Here is a 26182-nt window from a genome sequence, read left to right as displayed (position 1 = left end):
TATGTAAGAGTGATAGAGAGATTAGATAACGAAATTTCGATTTTCTTGTTTCGCGGTAGGCCATGTGATTGACGTGACGTGTGATGTGTCAATGTGGTTTGTTTACTGTATGTGCCACAAAGGTGCCACCTACGCAGAGCTTTGCCTAATATTCCCTATAGTCTAACGTGAATGGATTGTGGCACATTTATTTGAATAAAATTGGAATATACAATGATTTCGAAATTAGGCTGTTAAAGGTTCATAAGGTTACCAAATATACGGTCAAGCGATACAGTAGACAGGCATGGCATCTTTATAATATAATTGTTTTAAATAATATTTATGATTAGGTACTTCTGAAATAGTACTACTAAATATAAGTACCTAACATAGGTATAAAATTAAAAGTGCTAATTAGCAACATGGTTGGCGATGATATATTTATATATGTACATCTTCTTTAAATCAACTCCTCTCTTATTATTAGGTACATACAGATGTAACTAGTGCATAATTGTTTGTCTTCGTATTATCTCGGAAACGTTCGTATTTGTTATGCTACTTCAGTCAACCTCAGTACTTTTTGTACCGAGACTGACTGAAATAGCAAGACACGTTCGTACGTTTCCGTGAAAATACGAAGGAAATAGTTATTTGTACAACAAGAGATCAAAGTTTGATATTTCTTCGAGTGCTTATTTTGCTCTACTCGCTACGCTCGTGAATCTACTATAGAATCTTTCGCTTGCACGGGACTCAAAAGCGCACGAGATGTAAATAACTTTGATCTCGTGTAGTACACAAAATTTTTCACCCTAAGCAGTGAGAACATACCTAGAGGGACAGAGATAATAGAACCCAAGTATATCGAACTTGTATTAGACCCCGCATGTTGAAATGACATTTGACTATAAAGGTCACTTGAATGACATTTTGTCTCACTCAGTGAGCAAAATGCGATTTTGCTCACTCATTTTGTGTCTCTGAGTGAGCAAATTGCGATTTTGCTCACTGAGTGAGACAAAATGACTTAGTGAGCAAAATCGCATTTTGCTCACTGTTTTTAAGAAGCAAAGTACCCTTGTTCGAGCTGCTGAGGTGAAAATAATTATGCACTACATCTGTACCTACTAGACTAGCAAGTTTCGTCAATGTGGCAGAGGAGTAACAATACCATCGCATTACAGTCATTACGCAGCATCTCATCGATAGTATCATATTTCTACGTAATCCAATCTCGGAACTATCTTGAAATGCCTTCGTAACGGATGAGGAACAAAGGCTGACATAGCATTAGCGTGTACTCGTATGGATGACAAATCATTAGGTATTCCGATCCCGCGCGACGTGGGCGGGGGCGCGGTGTGGGCGGGTATCAGTGCCGTCTAAATGTAGGTAAAGTAAACGAGCACGTTTTCATTAGATTATTGTGGTGTTAATTTTGTACGTATGAATTAAATTAATTAATTAAATTAATTAATATTATTAATTAATTAAACCTATTTTTAAACTGAAATACATGTCATATACTAAGAAAAAGTGACCAAGGCCTCCAGTGCCCCAGGCTGGAATCGAACCAGCGTCCTCTGCTATCGCGACAGGTGCCTAAACCACTCGGCCACCGGGCCACAGCGGCATAGGCCGAATTTTTTCAAGTATATGCACTTCTTACTGAAGGCTTGTGGCGCCCCCTGGCCTTTCTTAGTATATGACATGTATTTCAGTTTATAATTTATATAGTAGTGTTTCTACTTGATAAAAACAAATTTAAATATTTTCTGAAAAATAATTTAATTTGTTCAAATACTTCATAAACCTATTTTTATTTCAAGGTTCCTAAATCTTTGTTTTTCTCAATACGGCTGGTCACAGAGGGAAGTTCAGACCAAAACCCTCTAATAAAATATAGTAAAAATATAAAAACAATGGAAGCTATAATATTGGAGGAGGCCTTTGCCAACAGGCACACTGAGTTGAGAGATTTCTTATAGAAATAGAAGCCAACAACCAACATTGATTAAATTCTCTCACCCACTCTAAGGGGCTATAAATAAATAAATAAAATCTTTGTTTTAATCTATAATATAAATGCGTATGTCCCGATTGACTGAAATTTTGCACATCAGGTTACATGTATAATTATAACATGTACGAGAAATATATAAGAAGCGATTTGGAAAAATTCACCATCTAAGCGGAAAGGTAATGAAAGTTTGTATGGGATACAAGTACGATTTTAGGCCAAGAACTTGAATTTTCGTAAAAAAAAAAATTATTAGGTATATAAAAGGGAGGAAAAGTGATTGCAGCGTTTTTGAAAATGTATCCCCTGAGCTACGGGGATTAGAAAAAGGTGAAAGTTTGTATCAGGACCGAATAATTTATTTGAGGGTGGTATCTGGAACTTTTTTAAAACGGCATGTTACTAGAACACAAGTAAAGTAATGTCAGTACCTATTTTAAATAATAGTGTGACTACTTGAAATAACAGAAATTAAAATATTTTCAGAAATTTATTAAAAAGTTATTTAATTTGTTCTTAGAGTGAAAGCAATGTCAGTGTGTTTGAAAATTTTTCTCCTAGAGGGTTTAAAAAGGGGTTAAAAAGCTTGTGAGAATGCAAACAGAACCGCACGCACTCCTCCAGCTATTCAATAATAGGTACCTTGCCAGCCTCGGAACAAGAAGACGTTTTCCGCTTTCCGCTAACCAAGAAGCCCCACCCCCTTACGTAAACACTACATTTATTTTGTCATTACGTTGCTATACGCGAGTCTGCTTGTCTGTCAATGTTAACATTGGAGCGCGACGTCGTATTTCTGAATGAGAAAGCTGAAGGGATGTCAGTATTCGTTAGGAAAATATGTGTTCCGTTTGTAATTTGTATTATCGGGTGCCTGTAAAAGAAGCAAAGCGAGCGTTTCTTTTATTTTTTTGCCATTTTTATATACACGGTGTAACATGAGGAAACCGAATAATTTTAACCACGCATTTCTGAGGTCAAAAGAAGTAAAAAATGTAATATGAGTTTAGGTCAATTTCGCCAAAAAAAATTTTTTTTGTTTTGTTTTTTTTTTTTTCAATTTTTTGAATGTATTTGTACATAAAAAATAAATGTTATTGGTAAACTTGTCACTTAAAATTGATTTTTACTTTTTTTTTTCGTAGAATTAAACTACTTTGTGCAAAGTGTTACTTGTCACTTTTTGACATCTATCAATAAGGATATTTAGACTACGTCCCATAGCACCAACATCACCATCAAAAAGGCCTTTTACACTATGTAACAGTAAAAACTTGTTTTTTTTTTAATTAATAATATCTCTGAAACTAGGCGAATATCAAAAAAGTTTATAGGACATTTTTGTCTCTAAATATGATCAGGAATACGCTGTTTAAATTATTCGGTTTACTCTTGTTACACCGTGTATTGTGAACTTATTTGCCACTTTTGTGCTATTTCTAATCACGAGCTCTTTCGATCCAAATGGGATAAAAAAATGTCCCAGAGTTTTTTCCTCTTGTGTTACCATTTCCTCATAAACTTTGTATGGCGGTAACAAAAAGGAAAGTTTGAAAAATGTATGGAAATTTTAGGTCACTTTTTTTCTCTTATAAAGATCAAAAGGGGTCCCGATTCTGACTAGAAATAACACAAAGGTGGCAAAAAAGACCACAATATATAAAAATGCCAAAAAATAAAATGGAACGCTCTTAATAGGACTTTAGTTATCTTTGAATGTTCTTTTACACACAATACGTAAAAGTGCATTATTGAAGGGTTAGGAATAGGAAAAATATCGGATAGTTTTAAACCTCGAAAATGTAATCCAGTGGAGCGGAGAAGAGATGTGGATTACAACCAAACGCTAGATGTATGGAGTGGCGCGCGAGAACGCAACTCATGCTAGACCGCCTGGTTTTATTGCAGTAGCTAAAAATGTACGTACAAGAACTCTAAAATGAAGGAAAAAAAAAACATTCAATATTATGTCGAATTACTAAAACAGCGACATCGGAAATTTCATACGAATAAAAGAATGTTATTCGGTGAGTGGATCAAGGAACGATAAATCTTCACTCCCTATTTCGAAGTTCGTCGATCGAGAGAAAACACATTTATCACTGATCATATCTCTTAAGTCTGTTTGATATCACATCTGGTCACTTGTTGGTTTGTCAGTACAGTCACCTGCAATAATATGTTAGACAACAAAGGCCGCAAAACTATCTGATACGATCATATTTGTAGAGCCAGTCACTGTCACATATTTTTGCGGCTTTCGAAGAGTAACATATTATTGCAGGTGACTGTACAGTCTGATACAGTCATCATCATTTAATAGGTAATTAAATTTAGGTTAGGTAGGGCAAGAGAAACATTGGGGCAAGAGAAAAACTTGTCCTCTTTAAAAGGATACACCGCGGCCGCGCGAAATCGCCTTTTTATACAAACGTAGTCCTCACTTTCATCTCTGGATATTAACATTATTAAAAATATTTTGATACAGTTTGTTGTATATCAATCACAGCTATGCCCCTACTAAATTTGAATCTCTTCGAATCTTTAATTATTATAAGAGTTAGATACATTTAAATATTTGTATGAAATCTGTTTTTCGCTGCTAATTTTTACACAAATAAAAAAAATTGAAATGGTGAATTTCGAATTCTGCACTCCCTAAAACCTATGAATCGACACCCATGATGACTTTTATGTCAAAGTGCACGGCAGACATCTTGGATTCCAAAACAAACAACATTTTCGAATTCTGCACTCCCTAAAACCTATAAAACGATACCCATGATGACTTTTATGACAAAGTGTACGGCAGACATCTTGGATTCCAAAATGGTCATCATTTTCGACTTCTGCACTCCCTAAAACCTATAAATTCGGGTCCGAGTTTGGATACGTGCATGGGCCCAGTTCCAGGTCCGGGTCCAGGTCCAGGTCTGCTTAGAAGTTCTTAGGCAACTATATTTTTTTGATTCCATACAATATAATTCATAAACAATCGCATTGGGATCCGTGTACCTAGTGAAAAGTGAGAGGGAAACACGCGTTCCCTCCCGCTCTCGTGAGTGACCGGTTTGAATTGGGGTATCAGATCAAACGCGATAAGGTTTTTTTTATTTAAAGGTACCGTTTGGACGTAAGGCTATATTTAACGGTACCGTTTGAATGGAAGCTTGTTTGGATACGGGTACCGATTGATATCGGTACCGAAAAGCTACTTTAACGGTCGGGTACCTTTAAAAAGACCGGTCAAAACCGTTTTTAAAGGTACCTTTTCAGTCCCTGGTTGAAAGTCGCCCGCTCCCGCCGCTAGACTACCTACCCACCTACCAGCGCCTCTTGATTGCGGCCGAGTTAAAAATATGAATTTATCAAGATGAATTAAACGCTATAGGCTCTATAGCGTTTCATCTTGATAAATTCATATTTTTAACTCGTATAGGGCCTATAGGTATTATTGTGTAAAAATAACAACTGAGTGCAATTACGAATGCAGTAAACTGCGGTTGCGTCGAAAAAATATTGTGTAGAATCGCGAATAGGAAGAATCTCGATTGCGCAAAAAAACAACTGTGGGGAATCACGAATGATATCAGTTGTGTGGAATCCATATTGTATGGGAATCGCGAATTGCGTTTGTGTTGCCGATCGTATAATCCATTCAAACATAGGGGTATAGCTATGGAAAATATACATCAAAATATGTTAAAACATTTTCCATAATGTCAATATCCAGAGAGGAAAATGAGGACTACTTTTGTATGGAAAAGCAGCAACTGCCCCGAGCAGAATAAACAAATCCCCTTATTCATAAACGCGCTACAAACTTCAATTAGCTAATAATCGTTTGTCTTTATCTGTCATTTTGACTTATGTATTTGTAAGAAAGGGATAACACATAATTTAACTAAAATCAGCCGGCGTATTATGGATGGCTCCATCTTTATCCACGTGATAAAATAACTGTCACTTTTTAACACCGTAGGATAGAAAGTGACGGACACCGTTTTATCACGCTGTCACGTAGACAAGAACGACCATATCCGTACAGACCCATAAAGTTTTATGAATAAGGGGATAAGTCTTTCTTACTCCACATTACCTTACATGTTTTTAGGGTTCTGTTTTTATATGTGAAAAACATTCAATCAGTAAATCAGGGTAAGGGTAAGACCACTCTTACCGTTGGCACGCTTTCTCAATTTCCCCGACTCAAAAAATTGCGCCGTAAGTAAAAGTCTACCTAGTTGTGAATTATACGGGGTCTGTTCTGATAGTAATTTATTTCTATTACTTTGTAATGGATATACATACACATCGGTAACTCGTGGCATTTAGGTAGCACTTAAAAGATTAGTGATGAGCACACATCAGTAACTCGTGGCACTTGACAGTTTCTAACAGACTAGTGATGTGACAATGTTCTTCCTATATGAGTCGAGAAAAAGAAACCACTAAAAAAAGGAATTAATTAAACTAATCTTTTAAGTGCTACCTAAATGCCACGAGTTACCGATGTGTAGATATAAACTTTCAGCTGTCAACAATGGCATTTCTGGTTGAAGAAAAAGTCATAAAGGTGACGTTCGGATGGCAACTTATGGTGACAATCCATTTCCAACGACAGCTGCACTATTGTTGCGACGTTATTGTCATTCATTTTACTATGGTAATCGACAATAACTTCGACGTATCGGAGCAGTAGTGCAGCTGCGGTCAGAAATAGAATGTTACCTTTAATTACAGCTGTATTCGACTGCGTCCTTAAGGCAGGCGCCACATCCGTCAATTTGCTTGATAAAATAAGTGACGTTCGCCGCATTACTGCCGCAATTATGACGTTCAATCCGTCACTCATATTATCAAGGAAATTGACAGATACAGATACAGCGGCGGCGTCAACGCTGCAAGACTAATGTCCCAACAGGCGGTCTAGCATAAGTTGCGTTCTCGCGCGCGAGTCCATACTTGAAGTCGCGCTAGTTGTATGGAGTCGCGCGCGAGAACGCAACTTATGCTAGCAGGTCAGTAATGCAGCTGTAGTTCTCTGAACGTCACCTTTAGTAAGAATATACCTGCTGTGGTTTTGAGAACGAGTTAAACTTTAAGAAAGTTTTACAATAAAGTAGCCGAAGTTTTATATAAGTATATCTTCTTCTTCCTCGCGTTATCCCGGCATTTTGCCACGACTCATGGGAGCCCGGGGTCCGCTTGACAACTAATCCCATGATTTGACGTGGGCACTAGTTTTTACGAAAGCGACTGCCATCTGACCTTTCATCCCAGGGGGAAACTAGGCCTTATCGGGATTAGTCCGGTTTCCTCACGATGTTTTCCTTCACCGAAAAGCAACTAGTAAATATCAAATGATATTTCGTACATAAGTTCCGAAAAACTCCTTGGTACGAGCCGGGGTTTGAACCCGCGACCTCCGGATTGAAAGTCACACGTGCACGCTCTTACCGCTACGCCACCAGCGCTTCTACTTATATATTATTTTTATTGTTATTAAGCAATACATTTATCGAAGTAGCTCCTGCTATTTCATGATTAAACAGTGTTTAGGGCAAAATTATTGGATCCAGCGTAAGTAATCACTGTAATCAGGCTAAAAATCCCTAAAATCCTCATCGACTTCCAGACGACTTTAGAACGCGTTTCAGCCCCTCGGTCCATGCCTAGAATGAACAAGTAAATTTTAAAAATATGTATAAAAAAAGACAATGGATTAACTTGGATGATTTAAGTGAGAATCGTTGTTAGAGTAAGACCAAAATAAGTCTGCATATTATATATATTTTATATCAAATCGAGCGCGATAAGTTCGATACCTAACAGCTTTACTTCTGAGCGCGCTTAAAACACATCCAATCAGTGATATCCAAAGGTACTCCACTAGGTACACAATGATATCACGTTTACAAAGTCAAAGCTCTAGAACCCTCAGTTGAGAGTTCAGCCGAAGATTCAGTGCAGATTACAAACTCGGAACTTCCAACGTTGCCATATTGCTCCAAGGAACTTATATTATTTCAAAGAGGAAATTGTAGCAAGTATGTTCACAATCACGAATATTATTTTCGGGTAGGCAGGTTTGCGCAGGTCTGGGTCTAGGTATCGTTTAATAACATGCTAAAAGACATTTCCATCATCATTAATTTTATTCACATCATCACCCGTCATGATCTCATGATGCTTTACCAAAAAAATATCAATCACAGTTTAATTTCATATCCCTTGTATAGGTAGGTACCTATATAAGTAATACTTTCGACAAGGTTCGAAGAGCGCCAGAAAATTAAGTCCGTACAGGTACCTACATATTTATTGTGTTATCTCTTCAAGTGTCGTTTGGCTACACGTAATTCGACACTCCAGCGGCAGTAGCACGGTCGCATTTTTATCGTCTGTCACCATGCCTGTCACGTTCTAACAAGTATGTAAGTGCGAAAGTGACAAGCATTACTGACAGGCGATAAAATGCAACCATGCTGCCACCGCAGGTTTTGAAGGCACTTTTTAATGACTATTCTGCTACCCATTAGACTTTTGTTCAAGGTCACCGTGAGGATGACAAGTGGAAGTTGCAATAGTAATTATTTCCGATGTTCCGTTCACCCTGTTAATAGCCGGGGGCATTCCGAACACGTACCCAACTAATAACGAGGAAAATGTGGGGCGTTCGATCGCCCGCGCCAACCACGGGCGGACGGCGGGTTAACGGCCCGATTCGAACTTTAAGATACGTCAGTTAATAGATCTAGAAACGATATAGAATATGTCAGTGTCAAATGTGATGTTTCTTCAAACAATAACGTCACTTTTGACACTGACACATCTAATCCATATCGTTTCTAGATCTATTAATTGACGTAGCGTAAATTCGAATCGGGCAGTAACTTTAACTGCCACGAAAAGCGTTACGTCTCTTGCATACAAGTCAAACTTCTTTTTGCAGCATAACCGGCATAGCCGTTAGGGTGGTTCAAAAAACATTTTTTTTTATTTTCCGACGGGGCACCCCCTTATTTTGTTACACTTATTATGATGATAAAATACACCAAGTTTCGTAATTTTATCTCAACTACAAGGGGGTGCTCAACCACTTTGAAATTTTTGTAAGTATGTTGTATGAAACCCAAAAAAAAATATTTTAATATCAGACTTTTATTTAAGTATCTGTTTTCACACTGTTTGCACATGTGATTTATAAGTTTTAAAGTAGAAAAACATTTTTATTTCTATTTTTTATAATTTTTCAAAAGTAAGATTTTTTGACTTACACCTAAAAAAATCATAAAAAATAGAAATAAAAATGTTTTTTTACATAATAACTTTTAAACCACACTTTCAAATAATGTGAAAACTACTACTTACATAAAAATCTAAAAATGAATAACTTGATTTTTTTGGATTTCATACAACTTTGAAAAATTTCAAAGTGTTTGAGCACCCCCTTGTAGTTGAGATAAGATTACAAAACTTGGCGTATTTTGTCAATATAACAAGTGTAACAAAATGAGGGGGTGCCGCTTCTTCTAGCTAGAGTTAGATTTTTTTCCATACAAACGTGAACCACCCTAATAGCCGTGGATAGATTTATACCGACTTGCAGCATGTACTTTATGTGTTATATTAGCCCAAGGAGTTTTCAAAGTGTAGAGTAGCAGTACAGTACCTACTAACAGTAAAATTTTTTGACACTTACTCCGCTTTTTCCCTTCAGTCAGATGATATTAAAAAACCCAAGAAAAATGGCGGGCGGTAAATCAAAGGGTAACATTCCATTTCTGACCGCAGCTGCACTACTAGTACGAACGCGTCGGTGTTATTGTCAATTTCCATAGTAAAATGAATGGTAGTGCTGCTGTCGTTGGAAATGGACTGTCACCTTAAGCTGTGCTGTCGGCCGCGTCGCCCGCGCCGCGGTGCCGAGTATAGATGAATACCGACTGGAGCATACCCATTATGTGTTAGTGGTACCTATATTAGCCGAAGGAGTTTTCAAACTGCAGAGTCTTACTTCTTAAGCAGTCTCAACAATTTGTGATATTTCCTCCGCTCTTTCTCTTCAGTCGGACGATATAATAAATCCAAGATAAATGGCGGGCTGTAAATCAAAGCAGTCCTGTCAGCCGCGCCGCGGTGCCGAGGATAGATTTATATTACACCGACCTAGATTGAAGATTCAGGCAGTCCTAAAACTCGATGTTTTAATGTACAAAACGAAGAAGGTTTTGACATTTCCTCCGCTCTTGTCCCATGAGTCAGACCACAGAACAAGCCCAAGAAAGATGGCGGGCGGTAAATCAAAGCCGTGCTGTCGGCCGCGCCGCGGTGCCGCCGCATATTAAACCTACGAAGAGAGATTTATACCACCCCACCACGCATAACAGCCGTTGGGGAAACCGTTCGAATTTGGATTTAATTAAACCAAAATACGGTACACAATTGAATGAGTTTTCCAATGGCAGTTAATGCTGTTATACATAGAGGAGCAGTACACAGTGACTTGTATTCATGCGGTCCATCGTGTGCCTACTAGCCCTTAGTCCGAAAAAAAAAAGATTTGGGTAGTCAAGTGGCTCTGAGATTCGACCGGTAATCCAGTTGGGAAAGTTTACGAATTTTCTTAATATATAATATATTACCTATTTCATAGAAATTGGTTGATGTTTCCGAAGTGGCATGCTCTCGTTTCGGAGGCCAAGATCCTCTTTGGATCGCTGAGCCATATTAGTTAGTTAGTTAGTTTCCGAAGAATAAGGAATAACAAAATAGAAATATCTAAGTTTCATAAAATGTCCCACCTGTGCCTAATCTCGCCGGTTGGGACATAATCTTGTTTTGTCTTACATGACAAAACAAGATTAATTATATACCTTATTGTCAAGGAATACAGTCCAAGTTCGAACTAATTTGACAGTTGTCGAGTAAAACTTTGCGAAAATATCAGTAATGAATCCTCGTCCACCGGGCTATCATGTAATCAGTCCTGTCCCATAGGGTCACCACGATACTATAAATTTTCATTGGACTTTCCCGAAATTGTTTCCCTACTCTAACTAATATTTATGTGCCGCAGTTACCCTTGCGTCAGTGTCATTTCACGACTAACTTCCGGTCTCAAATTTGTCCTGTAGTATCACCATGGGGATTGTTCTGTACATAGCTTTGAATCGAATCGCAATGGAAAATTTTAAAGACAAATTTGACCAATTTAAAGCTATGATCTACATATAAATGCCCCACTTCGGGCGATGTACAATATACAATGAACACTAGCCTTTGAATCTCCCTATTATACCTAGAAACAGCTACAATATTTGTGGTCTAGCTAATCTAAAACTAGACCGTCACAAACTTCTAACACGAGAAGACTACGCCGCTGCAAACGGAATACATAAAAATTTTAGTTCCATTCGAAAACGGAATACAAAAGATACTCGTAATTTTCACAAGCTCATATATAGCGCGATTCCGTAATTGAACCGTATGTCATGGATGAAAAGCTCAATTTCCAGTAGCAGATAATCCGAGACTATCTCTTCAAAATAGTTCAGATTTATAGGTTATAATTTCAAACGGCGATAGAGGAAATTTCTTTTTAGGAAAAACGCACGAAGGTTCTGTGAATTTTGTACATGGTAGAGGCGTTTTTATTTTTATTTGGATTGTCTCTTAGGACTTTTTAAATTACAATCGCTATTCCTTACACAAAAGCGTAAGCTTAGCGCTATTCCTTACCTTACCATCAGTCTGAATCGGTCGGATTGTGAGGGAAATTTGGTAGTTTGATTGAACGGGAAATCGTATTCTGGGCTATATTCTTTTATGAGATGATAATATTATAGAGAGACCTTCCCAAATTAATTTCTTGGTCTTGTTTAGCTAAGGGTCATTTGTATTGTAGTTGGTATTAGTAGTAAGTGAATTATTTAGTACCCAAAATTTCCTGTGATTTGAATGTGGCAATTTGTAGTAGGTACCTAAACTTATTAATTATATAAAATATCATATTGTTTTTGAATGTTTTAGAATTTAGAATGGGTCATTCAGATCTTACTGATCGGATTTAAGTGATTCTGGCTCTTAGCGTAACTTCACTATCTGATTGATAAATGTATCAATTTGAAACATGTTTAATTAGATTAATTACCTACTTGTTAGTAAAAGTAAAACATGTTAGTTTTTGTTCGAAATTAGACCGGGCATACTAATAGCATAGATAGGTACTATACATCTCACTTTGACTTAAGTAATAAGTTGCAGGCAACGAACTAGGCAGAGCAATAAGGCAAATTAATGTAGGAAGTTTGAGCGATCTATACTCAGAATTTGCTCGCAGTGAGATGAAAGTTGTTCGGCTTTCGCGGCATTTACTAATGCAGTGTGTGGTGAGGCCAGGTGAACTTTAGTTTAATTTCAAACGCATAGTTGGCAATGTGGTTTGTAGAGTAGATTCTAGTCTAGGAAACTTCTATAATGAATGTTTTTTTTAAAGTGAAAACTTCTTTAGCGGCGCTGGGCACTTTTTGAGGTGGGGAAAAATGATAAACTCGAGACAGCGTAACGCGTAACGCGATCACGTGACCGTAACGTTTAGATGACCACTCATTTAAATGGCATTTAAATCAATAAATAAAAACTCAATGACATTACATGAAAAAGGTTCTAATCTTGTACGGGCTGAAATACGAGGATCTCACAGTTACATTGTAACTTTATATCACTCAAATATAATTCAATAAGCTACATCTTGATGAAATCGCTAATAAAAGTGAACTCTAGTACTGGTGAATAAAACTCAAAATATCATGACCAAATATATTTAGATGCGAGGTCTGCAAGGTAACTTTACAATTTCTATTCGAATTTTAAACAATTAACGCTACAAATTTGAATTTCGAATTTTAAACAAACTCACTGACCAGCAATTTCAGAACTAAAGTTTTTCAATAGAAAGGAGGATGGGTCAATTATATATAGTGCTGCAGACATTTTGGACTAGTCATTGAGTTTTCACTTCTGTCGGCACTCCCGGAGTGCAACCCGTTGTTTTTTTTATAAAAACAAACGTTAATTATAACAATATGTGCGTATTTTCCACATAGCTTGGATACGGCGTCAACTGTCATCGCAATATAATTTTGTGTTTTAAGGTTGTAAATTATATGGAGATGACAGCTGCCACCGTACCCAGTTGGGTACGTGGGTGGGTAGTTACCCAAGCTATGTGGAAAATATTAATTATAAACGAATTTGTGCAGTTTAACATGATTATAACATACATGTATAATATACTTGGTCAAACCAGTAAATAAGAACAAAAAACTATACTCATCCTTTTCTTTTGGGTGCTAGTACTAGTGTAAGACAAAGATAGTATGATTCTCTCTGTCTATGTTTGAAATGAGACAGTCCTTTGACAAACTATTGTACCTAGGTATGTATAACATGACAAGTAAGCTTACATTTTTTACTTAAGCCAAAGAGAATTAAGTAGATTCTTTCCTCTGTCTATGCTTAAGCGTAATTGCTATCCTAACCTTTATTAAGACCTCTACAAATCTTATTCAATTGTATTCCATTAAGTTCTTGTGTGGTACAAGTACACATATTTACACACACAGAGATGCACCAGTCACTTGCAAACCTCCTTTGAAGTCAAGTCGCAACGTTTAGCCGCTGACAATGCAACACAAATATGCTCCGATAGTGAGGTGAGAGTACAAAGCTCGGTTTCTGCTGTTGTGAAATCTGGTTTTACATTACAATTAATACTTGACAAAGGGTCGTGATCAGATGAGGTCATTGACCATTGTATTGTGCACCATTATGCACAAAACAATGACTTCTTTCTCCATTCTGCACGATTTTCCGCCGTCCTACATAATAGGCGCCAGTGTAGATCCCTGGTAGGCCTTCATTACAGCCCGCATTACCCAGCGGGTCGGTCCACTACTCCGTCCTCCATCCACCATGCCAACCACAATGCGCTTTTTACAAAATTTCCTTTAATAAAATTTCCTAGCTTTCCAGAATTGATGTTAGTTCGGTCATGCCATGCTGCTACTTAAGCTATAATCTATATCGGAGGTTTACATTGCCCTATAAAGATCTTTTTTTGAAATATTTGTTAGATAAATACAACCGTCGACTACCCTTTCCAATCCAATTGGCCTGAAGTGAACCTGCCTATCTATATCTACACCCAATAAGAAATAAATATGAGTCAAATAATTTATTTTCAGCAGACGGTACACTCGTTGCCGACAGCAAATGAAATTTTGTTTATTTGTATAGTCGAGTACTCGTACCTTTCGACTTTATGATAGGACAAACAATGTGAAACAATACGTATTCCATTATCTTCTGACTTGCAATGCTTTTATTATTATTCATTGTGAGCATATTCTGTCCCATTGCTGGGCAAATGCTTTATCCTATACAAAATTTCAGCCGATTGTCTTTTAACAATTTCATTTGGCTCATTTTGATACTTTTGAATGCGCGTGAGTTGCTGATGACACGACTCAAGGTCTTATGAAAATACCTATGATAAAACATTATAAACTGAAATTCATGCGATACAATAAAGAGGGCCTTGAGTACCTTGATCGTGAGCACCAATCAGATTGGTGCTCACGAAATGAAATCAGGAATTGCCTCAGAAGACGCTTGCACTTATTGGACGTGAATTTCCTGATGACACGATTCAAGATCTTATTAAAATATGATAAAACATTATAAACTGAAATAGATGTGATATACTAAAGAAAAAGTGGCGGAGGCCGGATTCGAAAGCACCTTCAGCTATCGCGGCTAGAGACCATAGGCTAAAAAAAAAACACTAAAGGCCCCGTGAGAGCTGAAGACACCGGTTTAAATCCGGTCTCCGCTACTGGTGGGCTTGGTCACTGTTTCTTTAGTATATGACATCTATTTCATTAAAATACAAATCAAAATATTTGATGAAATAATTTGATTTGTTTCCAAACTTTAAGCCTTAAAACTTTATCAAATAATTAAAACAGAATCAGCTTCCCGAACAAGAAAGACTAAAAAATCTAACCGTACCGTACCGAAAACTGGTTTCAATAAATTTCAAAACCCGGAACGTCCCTATTTATTTATTGTGTCAAATGGAACGCTTTGAATCGAACAGCTTTGGATTTGCTTTTAAATTGGCAAACACTGTTCGAACAATTCAATTGATTTACCGAACAGTTCGCTTTTGCCGCTGATTTCAACTGAACAAATTGATCATGAAATGGAATGCACATTATGAGTAATGTACATATATTGGGAAAATTTAGTTAAATTTTCTGTGATTACATCTTCAATATTATATTAGGTAGCAGAGACTAGTAAATATTTAAGACGGAGAACCAACCTCTACAATATTTTAGTACATATTTTAATCCAGTAACTTTGTCGAATTTTGCGTCAAATCCGGTAGTTCTGATTTTTTGCAGACTTGTTTATGATGTTGGCCCAATGAATAATCCAAGTTTGTGACTTCGAGCGCCGAACGCAACTTTGTCAACCCTGTTTTGGGGGGCGCGTTAAGATCTTGTGGCTACCGGGCCAAATCAGCTTTGATTGACCTTAGAAACAATTGTGCCAACCGACATCGCCTGAGACAAAAGGGTATACTCACTGCACTTACTTAGCCTACGAAGACAAGTTCGAAAAAATTATACATTGTGAAAGGCTTTATCTCGGAAAATATTACATGTACAGAGACAATTCTAGTGTCTTATTGTAGCAAATTTAGTCTACTTTAAAAACGCCCTAGGAAGTTACTATCAAAAACTAGTACATTAGGGTTATAATCGCCCAAATGTAAAAAAAATTGCGGTTTATTAGATTTTTGACAAAGTTGCGTTCAGCGCTCGAGGTCACAAACTTGGATTATTCATTGGGCCAACATCATAAAAAGTCTGCAAAAAATCAGAACTACCGGATACCGGATATAAGTTATAAATAACATAAGGGTGGCAGTTTTCATACGCAAATAACTAAAATGTAAAAACAATCTTTAATGTCATGTACAACACAACACATTGACTATTCCCGGGGCGTTGTATGGGGGTTGGCACTGGCAGTCTTCTTTAATTACTAGACTCTGGTAGAAGGTTGGTTATTTCGTGAATAAAGGGGCCCACTCATTAACAGTCCGCCGGACGGTATCGGCCTGTCAGTTGTTCGGAACTGTCAAAATTTTGTTCTAACTGACAGGCCCTTACCGTCCGGCGGACTGTTAATCAGTGGGCCCCTTAAGATACATATTTTCTATTTGTGGTGGAAAGTTAGACAAACCAGGACAAGCGAAGTGGCTGTTTTTTTAGGTACCTGTTGTGATTGTGAATTTATTTTACTCGCGTATATTCCACAACGTATTAATTCCGGACAACTTATTAAGTATTTATGTGATGGGCACCTTTGCACCCGGTACAACTCGCGGGGGTCTTTTAGATTAAAATATTTTAATATTTAGATATATTTAAGATATTTTTGTATGATTTTATATACCATTAACCTTTTGTATAAATAAATTATTTTTGTTAAAAAAGTATTTTTTAAATAGTTTACATTACTAATCTCAACTCAACACTCAGATTAATGAAACAATATCATAACCTACACCTTATAAAACAACGTCCCGTCCCCCGCCGCGTCTGTCTGTGTGTTTGTATGTTCGCGATAAACTCAAAAACTACTGAACGAATTTTCATGCGGTTTTCACCTATCAATACCTAGAGTGATTCTTAAGAAAGGTTTAGGTGTATAAATTGTTAACCCGTGCGAAGCCTCAATTCAATTAAATTAAAACATGTAGTTCGCTAAATTACTAAATTTAAATTTGCTACTTTAATAGTATTACTATCATCACCAATTTAAAGGCAAATTAACGTTTCAGAAACAATTCAGACAGTAACTTGCGGCAACTTAATTGAATATTAAATACCGTAAAACGGGGTCAACAGAAATCGCGGGGTGAATAGAGAAATTTTGAACTTTTTCTTTCAAGTTGTTATATTTAAAAACGTACATCTCTAAAACTAGATTTTTTGGAATGCGTATATAGTAGACTATTTATTCTCTACGTTGATACTTAAAGAACTTAATCAAACTGCCTAAAAGTTAGATTTTTTTGACTCTAAAGTAAGGTCTCGCCGAGGTAAGAAATGAAGCCTGTCTGAACTTTGTTTTAGCGGTAAATGTTTTGATATTAACTAAGTAAAAGTTAGCTAACCTGGTAATAGTTATAGTATCTGTAGTACAGTCACCTGTAATATTATCTTACACAACGAAGGTCGCAAAAATATCTGACACGATCTTATTTGTAGAGCCATAAGAGCGTGTCACATATTTTTGCGGCCTTCAAAGAGTAACATATTATTGCAGGTGACTGTACCTAAATAATAAATAATATCACAAATTTTCTCTATAATGAAGATTTTTTTTTACAAAAAACTAATAACATGCAATTTTACGTGATAAAGGGGTCAGTGGACACGCATATGGGATGAGTAGTTACGCCATAGGGGGTGATTAGATACAAGAAAGGGGTGTAAAGACACGCCTTGGGGGTTAAAAAACACGAAAAATTAATTTTAAGTCAAATAGCTGGTTAACAGATATATATGCCATTTGCCAATAGAGTATCAACATAATAATGACCAAATTTGATGCCTATGACAACTAAAACTTAATATTTCTATTCACCCCTTTCTTGTGTCTATCGACCCCGTTTTAAGGATATGGAGAAAACAGGTAGTTTTCTTTGATTTTCTCTGAATTGGGTAGGTAAAAAAATATTTCACAAGTTCAAATTTGAAGAACTAACCAGGGCTCAAAAAATGATATCAAAATTTTTACTTTTATCATTTGGATTATTGGTGAAAATCGTCCTTGAAGTTGAAAATCGTGTCTTTTTACCCCGTATCACCCGGTTTATCCTAATAAACTTATAAGTTGTCCGTAGTTCGAATAATAATTGATCAGGCTGTAGAAATTCTCATTATCAAAAGTACTTAGTAAGTTTCTGATCTCGGAGTCAGCAATACCTAATTTGATTCCAATATTTGTATGAAATTCTCAATCGGGGAGGCGGAAAGCGGAAAGCGACTACGGACTGAGCGCCCGCCTGGCGAGTCCCTGGCAGTAAATGCGTTAACGAGGTCTTCGACCGAGATCTGAAGCCGTGCCATGAAAGCTTTTTCCCCATAATGTATTGGAAATGACAAGTGTCGAAATGTACACCAAAGCAGCGGGCAAAAGGTCACACTATCATCCTGGAAAATGTCACATGTAGGTGTATCGATTCTGATCACTTTATTCATCAATTTTAGCACATCTCGCTCGATTATAATGACAAGAAAAAAAAAAAAAAAACACATTGGAATATTCTGAAATTCTTGTATAATATATAAAAGATTTTAACAAAATTCATAAATTTAATAAGATCTCTTTCCTTCAACAGGGAAAATGAGGAAGCAAAAATTAAAATATGAAGCTGCTTAATTAGCGCGAAGCCGGAGCAACCGCGGAAGTTAGTCGGATTAAATATGTACGACGACGGATTTATTCCCCTCCGCGCCGTTTACGGGTTAAGAACAGAATACGTATGCAATGAACAAGCAATAAAATTCGTATGAGTACCTACATTACGATACAAGTGCGGAAAGTAGGAAATTCGCAACGAGTGGCGATAAATTGAAACACGACCGAATGGAGTGTTTTAAATCGACACGAGTTGCGAATTATCTTTTCGGACGTGTATTGTACAACGTTTTACAGGACATATGGCCCTTTAAATTTTCGACGTACGCACGTATTGTGCTAGTTACCGCACTAGGGCGGAAATGTAGCACCATATGTACTGTAAAATATCATAGAACCTCCTGGGCAAATGTCCTATTCAATCAAATGTTGATGTCACTGTCAGTAGTGACTTGTTATCATCGTAGCGTTAGGTATTTTTGTTTTATAACATTTTTGAGGTGTTCTTAATCGAAATCGTAAGCATTTTCCACGGAAGAAAGAATGAGCGCGCCGCGCTGGCATTTTAGAATCTGGTAATGAAAAATGATGTCCCATGCTCTATTAGGTAAGCCGAATTCATTAGCTTACCAGAGGGCCTACCGCCAATATAGAAAAATCGAAAATCGTTATCTGTCTCTCTATCGCACTTGCTTATTCGATCGATAGAGACGTAGATAACGATTTTCAATTTTCCGATGTTGAATAGAGTAGAATAGAATGGAAATTTCAATCATTTAATCAGACAACACATCAATACAAATAAAACAAATACAAAGTGCATCACATCGATTGAAACCCCTTCTCTATACCTTAAATTTTTCAAATAATTTTTTTCATTATTAATAAAGTTGTATGTTAAATGGCAAATACAAAGTAAAGCATGTTGGCGGTCTAGGCCCGCTGATCTTCGAATCGGACTCTCACAAATTTACAAGTGCGACAGAGAGGCTACACGTCGAACGTAGTTCGCGGTAGGCTCTTAGAAATGCACAGAAATTAACCGGATCTAACCGACGGTCTTGACAGCCGGATCAAGTCATCAAAGTGAAAGATTTGATTATTAATGATTAGGGCAACCTCTGTTATCGGCAGACTTTGATTGGCAGTTTAAATGTGGGACGAATTAAAATAGTAAGGAACCAACTTGGTAGAAATAGAGATTGGAACACGAGGCAAAAGTATTTAGAGTCAGACCAAGAAAAGTCTGCAGCGGATTTAATCCCACGCAGTGCACGTGTTATTTTAAACGTCAAACTTCTATGAAATAATATAATGCTTACACTGCGTGCGCTATCCAATACTCTGCAGACTTTTCTTGGTCCGACTCTATAAATGTTTGAGTGCCAACTAAAGGAGACAATTATATTACGTGAAAGGTATACTTAATATTTAATTACACAAACGGGTCTACCGCGATATAATTTCATTGTTTTTACCTTTAATTCCGACGTGCTGGTGCAACTCAGCTGAAACGTCGGAATTAAAGGTAAAAAAAATGAAATTATATCGCGGTAGACCCGTTTGTGTAATTAAATATGTGTACAAAACGCGAGAGTTTAAAGTGTTATATAGGTATACTTAATCAAGTGTTAACCTATCAATGAATCATCTTACACATATAATTCCTCTCCATCTTTTTTTTCTTACGTCCATAGTCTGGTATTCTTACTAGACTGCGCAAGAAACGTTATGTTTTTTCTCATACTCATACTTCGTCCTATTTTGATTTCATTGTAGGTTAGAGCACGTGCTGTCGATGTCGTCTCGTAAAACGGTTTATGGTGTATGATGTCCAGTCAAAGAATTTAATTTCAGTACCAATTCGTACCTTGTCACCGTGACAATCAATAAAGGAAGTAAGGGACCTCATCCTATTGTCACTGTGACAAGGTACGAAATTATACTGAAGTGAAATTCCTTGAGCGTTCTCAAACGATTGCCGCATTACACCCCAAGCTGCCGCAAAAATATCCGGCAAAACATCAATAACAATAATCAAAGCAAGGAATAATTAATCATTCGGTCAACGTAATGAAATCACCGGGCTGTTAACTGGTTATATTTGCCCGGCAAACACGGACTGATTAGGGTTAATTCGGGACGTTTGGGGGGTTAAGCTATTGTGTACTTTTAATATATTAATAATGATTTGTTGAAAGCTTGCTGAATCTATTGAAATTAAATGGTGAACTTGTATTTCATACTAATAATTTAGTAGCTTTTTATTGATTGATGACTAATTTATAGCGTTATTTATTGTCAAATCTAACAAACCGTTGATTTTGACCCTATCTGTCATTTTGACATTTCTGTTTGTTAGAAAGATACAAACTTTAACAGAGGTTTGTAGGTTGCTAAGTTTTATGACTACGGGGATTTAGGTATTAAATGAAATAATAAAGTTCTACAGTGTACACTGTACAGTCAGCAGCAGAACTTGCTAAGCGGGCGAGGTGTTCAAAATTACCTTGACACGCTCTTATTCCCTTAACAATAAAGTAGCGTCAAGATCATTTTGAACACCTCGCCCGCTTAGCAACTTTTGCTGCTGACTGCATGTATCAGTAAGAATAATAAGATAATATATTTCATAAAAGTTCTTAGAATACAATGTTAATAAATAGTAGATTGTACAACAAGGGCATAAAGTGACCCATTTTTACCCGAGGCAATTTTTTAGTCTGAGCGAAGCAAAGACCAAAATAGTAGACGAGGGTAAAAATGGACATTTATGCCCTTGTTGTACACTCTGCTTTTCACTTCGATTGCGAGGAAAATAAAACACATTTTCACGGAAATTTACACCACGAAATTGTCGTAAAGCGAAAGAACATAATACATAACCAATTCCCGCCAACTAACTTTTTAATTTTTTTTTTAATTTTCAACATGTGATCAGAGTTTCAGACGCTTGGTTTTCTACCAAGTCAAACATTTCGGAGCATTTTTGAACGATAATCGACTCCTATTTTATGTGATTTACTAAATTTAATGACAGAAAATACGGATTTAGAAATAAATTGTAGCAAAAATAAAATAATATAACAAGTTTTGTCATCTACACAATTTTATTGCTCAGTAAAATTGTGCAATATGTTTTAACTGTTTGGCCGTTGAGACCGATTACCTTAGTCTTAGTCTTTATGTCGTCTACGCACGACATAAAGGTGCACTTTTTGAGCATGAGAAGTGAAAAACAAATTAGGTACTCACACAGTATTTCTGAACTAAGTCTTCATATTATGAATTATGACGCAATAAGTACGTATTACGATACCTACCTATATAAGAAGCAATCTCAATAAGAAATTGGTATCATACAAATGTTAATGCTAGACTCCAGCTGCATTCAGAAAAGTATAATATTTGAATTAGGTTTAAACTCTAAGAGCAAGCAAACGCTCGTAACGTAACCAAATATATTTTTGAACTTCCTATTTAAGTATTCGAATTTAATTGTTTCGAGGTTATGTAATCCATCAGGTTTTTTGCTAACCTAGCCTAACTTTAAAATATTTATGATATATCTAGAAATTTTATTTTTAACCGTATTTTTATCTTAATATATAGGTAGTTAAGAATTCTTCTTGACTGGTATCAAACTTTTAGCACGTCACGGATTATGCATTCATTGTGTTATAGACACTTCATCAACAAATATAAGTATCTCCCAATAGTTTATTTTCGGTTAGTACCGGTTGTAGCGCATCACTATTGATAAGACGTAAAAAAACTAGCAACACATGAAATGTAGTTTTAGTCTACGGAAAGAAAAAATAGACTTTATCTCTCAAATATTAAATGCTGTATTCGATATCTACTAAGCACAAAAACAAATATAAGTACCATTTTAAATGCAGTTTCAAGAATAAGCCCCTTTCTCTGCAGTATCGTTTATACGAGATAGGAGCCCTATTCCGACTGAACATTTGTTACGGGTTTGAACTGGTTTTGACGATCGTCTTGGTCAGGGGTCTTTTTTGCCATATTGCGCCTCAGAAACTTTCGCGAGCGCCACCGTCGGTTTTTGCGCCGGGAGGCGGTGTCTGGTTGCTGCTGTTAAGAACAGTTCCACTCTCAATGAATGCTGAACCCCTGGAGCCTGGCTCCCGCGGGCCGGACAGTAGGCACTCGCTTTGGGTGTCGGCGGGCCGGATTGGAACGCGTCGCGGGCCTGAATTGGCCCGCAGGCCGGGGTTTGGAGACCCCTGGTCTTGGTGATTGGCGCATATCTCACGCACGACTTTCACTTCATTTCGCATGCACCAATCAGCATGAGCATATTCAAGGTCATATCAAAATAAGATTAAAACCGTAACAAGATATTAAATCCGAATTGGGCACCGGGAATCAAGCGCAATACAAATGCAATTGGATGCAACTGCCCTCCAATACTTTCAAACAATATCATACAGCTTCGGAATACCAAATTGCGTTATCGTACGGCAATATTGGAGGATACACGAGTATGGGTATTTGAATCGACAAACTATGAATGGTATCGGAGCAATAGATCGCATATATCTGGAGTCCGAATATCTGTGGTTGGTTTTATCGATATGACTGAGATGACCGGTGAATATTAGGTATCGATTTGTGAAGCTGCAAACGGAACTGGGTAAGTTAGAATAGAGCATGAGTTATCAACTACACCTTATAAAACAAAGTCCCCCGTCGCGTCTGTCTGTTTGTGTGTTTGTATGTTTGTTCGCGATAAACTCTAAGACTACTGGACGGATTTTCATGCGGTTTTTCACATATCAATAGAGTGATTCTTGAGGAGGTTTAAGTGTATAATTCGTTAACCCCTGCGCAGCCGGGGCGCGTCGCTAGTAAGTTAAAAATATAGGTATAACCAAGTGTCTATAGTTTTATACCAAGCTGATATTTAGGGCCTGTTGCACCAACCACAATTCGTGGACTAATCAAGGTCACACAGCAGTGAAAATTCCCATAAAATAAAATTATACGAAAGCTTTGCTAATATGGTGACAGACGCAGACGCTTTGGTGAAACCGACCCTTTTTATTAAAAATAGGTTATACCTAATTATAAAGAGTAAATGCTGGGAGTTCCAAACTTTCGTCTGTAAAAGTAGTACTTCCAGAACTGATGCTTAAGGTTTACCTCTAAGACATCACACGCGTGATTTTGTAAACCTTAAATTTCTTAAATTGGGAAAATTAATTTTGAGCCACTTTTGATTATTACCAAAGCTTCTGCGTGAAGTAACGTGAATTCTAACGGCATAATCTCTCATCAAACTAATTCATCCGAAGCTTATGGCGGCGAAAGAGATTTCAAATCAAAGGACGGTCTCAAAGGTTTCCAAATTAAGGAAAATCCTATTTAAATAGCGCACGCAATACTCACTCCTAATTTGAAAGGGTATAAGAACCAAGTTTGGGTACTGTTTGGTAAATGAATGAGATCGGGCGCGGCGTAGATAAGATTTGGAACTTTTACAAAACGTCATAGTGGATATCCTGCAGACGGCCCACTTTCCAAGTGGGCCTTATTTGTTTTGCCAATGGTTTAATTATTTAGTTAGTGTATTTAAGTACCTAAATACTTAAAAAGTATTAAGTATTCTACTTAACCTAGGTCATTAAAATTTCTCAAAATTTGTACGAGTACTTGGGCGGGTTGCCTATATCCGTTAGAGTCGTTAGACAATCGGGACCTAATTTAACTTATGTACCAAATTTTTCTTTAAGACCTTAAGTTATTCAATTGTTTTCATATTACTGCCAATGGACGCCTTGCCATTCGCCACTAATGCCTTTGTGGTCAAGTAATTAGTGTATTTATCACTTCTAATTGCATCTTGTGTGCGTTCAATGCTATTCGCGGTAAACCAATAACCTTAACATGCTCAACAGGCCTTATTAGTATTACGCCAATATGAAATTAGATTCCCTGTATCAATATTGATTGCCTTTGATATGCAAGATCAGTGTAATTGTATTCATTTTCTGTTAATCCACATAGTTGTGTTGTGATATACCTACATCTTCATATATGTAAAAGCTTGATTGCTTTACCGCAATCCTGAGTAGGTATAGTATAGTATACTCGTAGGTACATATAAAATTTCAGTTAGGTACTCACTAGTCACTATGACAAGACTATACATATACAAGGTACGAAATTTTATAGAAATCGAATTCCTTGACCGTACAGGGGTGACAGATATATCAGCTAGGTATCTTAAAAACTGAAATGAGTTTCCTGATAAAATTTAAGTGTTGCAAAAATATGATCTAATGGAACATAAGGTGAAATTAATTAAGTAAATTAAGGCCTAAGGCTCGGCTCCGAGCAATTCAAAACTTAAAGCAATATTAATACCTAAATACGTAGCGTTGTATCTTAAGAGTTCTTGAATTTGCCTACTTGTTGCGTTCATGTTTCGGTGAGGTCCATCGCGTTTTACAAAGTTTTACCAGAATTTGAGTAATGAGTTGTAATCTACACTCACCGATATCAAGCGTGGCCACAGCGTCCTTGACGAGTCGGTACGTGTCTCCGTTGATCCTCAGGAAGTCCACGCAGCCGAGCAGACCGTCGGACAGGCCCAGCTTGCCTTGCAGCCCTGTGGTGTTGCCGGCGCCGCCGACCCACACCGGCTCGCGGAATGTCATGCGGGAGAAAAGACCCTGTGGAGAGAAGAAACAGGTTAGATTGGATAGACGTTACATGGTTTCCATATTATAATATATTAAGTATAAAGTAAATCGATGTACCCGCGAATCCACCTGCGTGGAATTCGGTCTGTATCATTACCCCTATCTCAATTTAGGGCCTCCCTTTAAGAAGAATAATGCTTTAAGAAATATGCTTTTTAAAGGCTTGTAATTTAAGATAGATTTTATTAAAGCCAATTCGGTAGCTTGGCCATAAAAAAGCATAAGACAGAGCTATAGTTTTGCATTTATAATATTAAAAAGGATCATTTGAGTTTCAAGTGAGGCATGTCTTTTTAAAAGGGCTTAGTTTTGCATGGTGTTTATAGAAAATAAGCTATTTTGAAAAAAACTCTCCACAAGTCGCTGGCCCAATATTACAGGGTTTTTTCAAGATAGTTGAAATTCGACTTAATGTCACTATGACAATGATCAAATTTCAGTTCGATAAAAGTGAAACATTAGAACCCTGTAATATTGGGCCAGCGAAGTGACATATCCATCGTGTCTAATAATTAACATAATTGAGCAAATGCGACGCACAGATTATACTTCTCTGGTCTAATGACGAATGGCATTCAGACAAATCGAATAGTGCCTATATTGGCTTCTAAATTTGTAACTTCAACATAAAGAGGCATCAAATAAAAAGTTCAAACTAAAGCAATCTAAATGAACATTCCACGGAGGAGTATTATCAGCAAAGTTTAGCGTAATTGCCGCGCGTTAGGATGGCTTCTTCAAATGTTGCCCAGAGCTGGGGCCATTATGCAAAAATTGGTGCCTGAAGCCTACTTTGGCTGAAGGCAGAAGATATACGCGACTTCAGGGCGCAGAATTTTAGTCGCACTGTGTAGAAAAGTACCTATATAACTTTAATTATTGGTCTACGCTAGGCTTTCTTTCTTAGTAGGTACATCATAAGCCCTAAATGGCATTT

General features: G+C 37.0%; 1 protein-coding gene and 1 long non-coding RNA gene across 3 annotated transcripts in view; both read right to left on the bottom strand.

Moving 5' to 3' along the window:
- The window catches only part of LOC134802301 (pikachurin-like), a 161321-nt gene that overhangs the window by 16689 nt on the left and 118450 nt on the right, over positions 1–26182 (bottom strand). For both annotated transcript variants that reach the window (XM_063774887.1, XM_063774896.1), the window contains one exon: positions 25038–25215. In XM_063774887.1, the coding sequence (XP_063630957.1) occupies positions 25038–25215 (178 nt within the window). The remainder of the gene's footprint in view (positions 1–25037; positions 25216–26182) is intronic.
- LOC134802929 (uncharacterized) overlaps positions 1–26182 on the bottom strand; it is a 205425-nt gene that overhangs the window by 80294 nt on the left and 98949 nt on the right. The window lies entirely within an intron of this gene.

The sequence above is a fragment of the Cydia splendana genome, chromosome 2 (assembly GCF_910591565.1).
Source record: "Cydia splendana chromosome 2, ilCydSple1.2, whole genome shotgun sequence".
Taxonomy (NCBI): Eukaryota; Metazoa; Arthropoda; class Insecta; order Lepidoptera; family Tortricidae; genus Cydia; species Cydia splendana.
The sequence above is the reverse complement of the archived record's forward strand: the minus strand, read 5'-3'. Positions and strand labels throughout refer to the sequence as shown.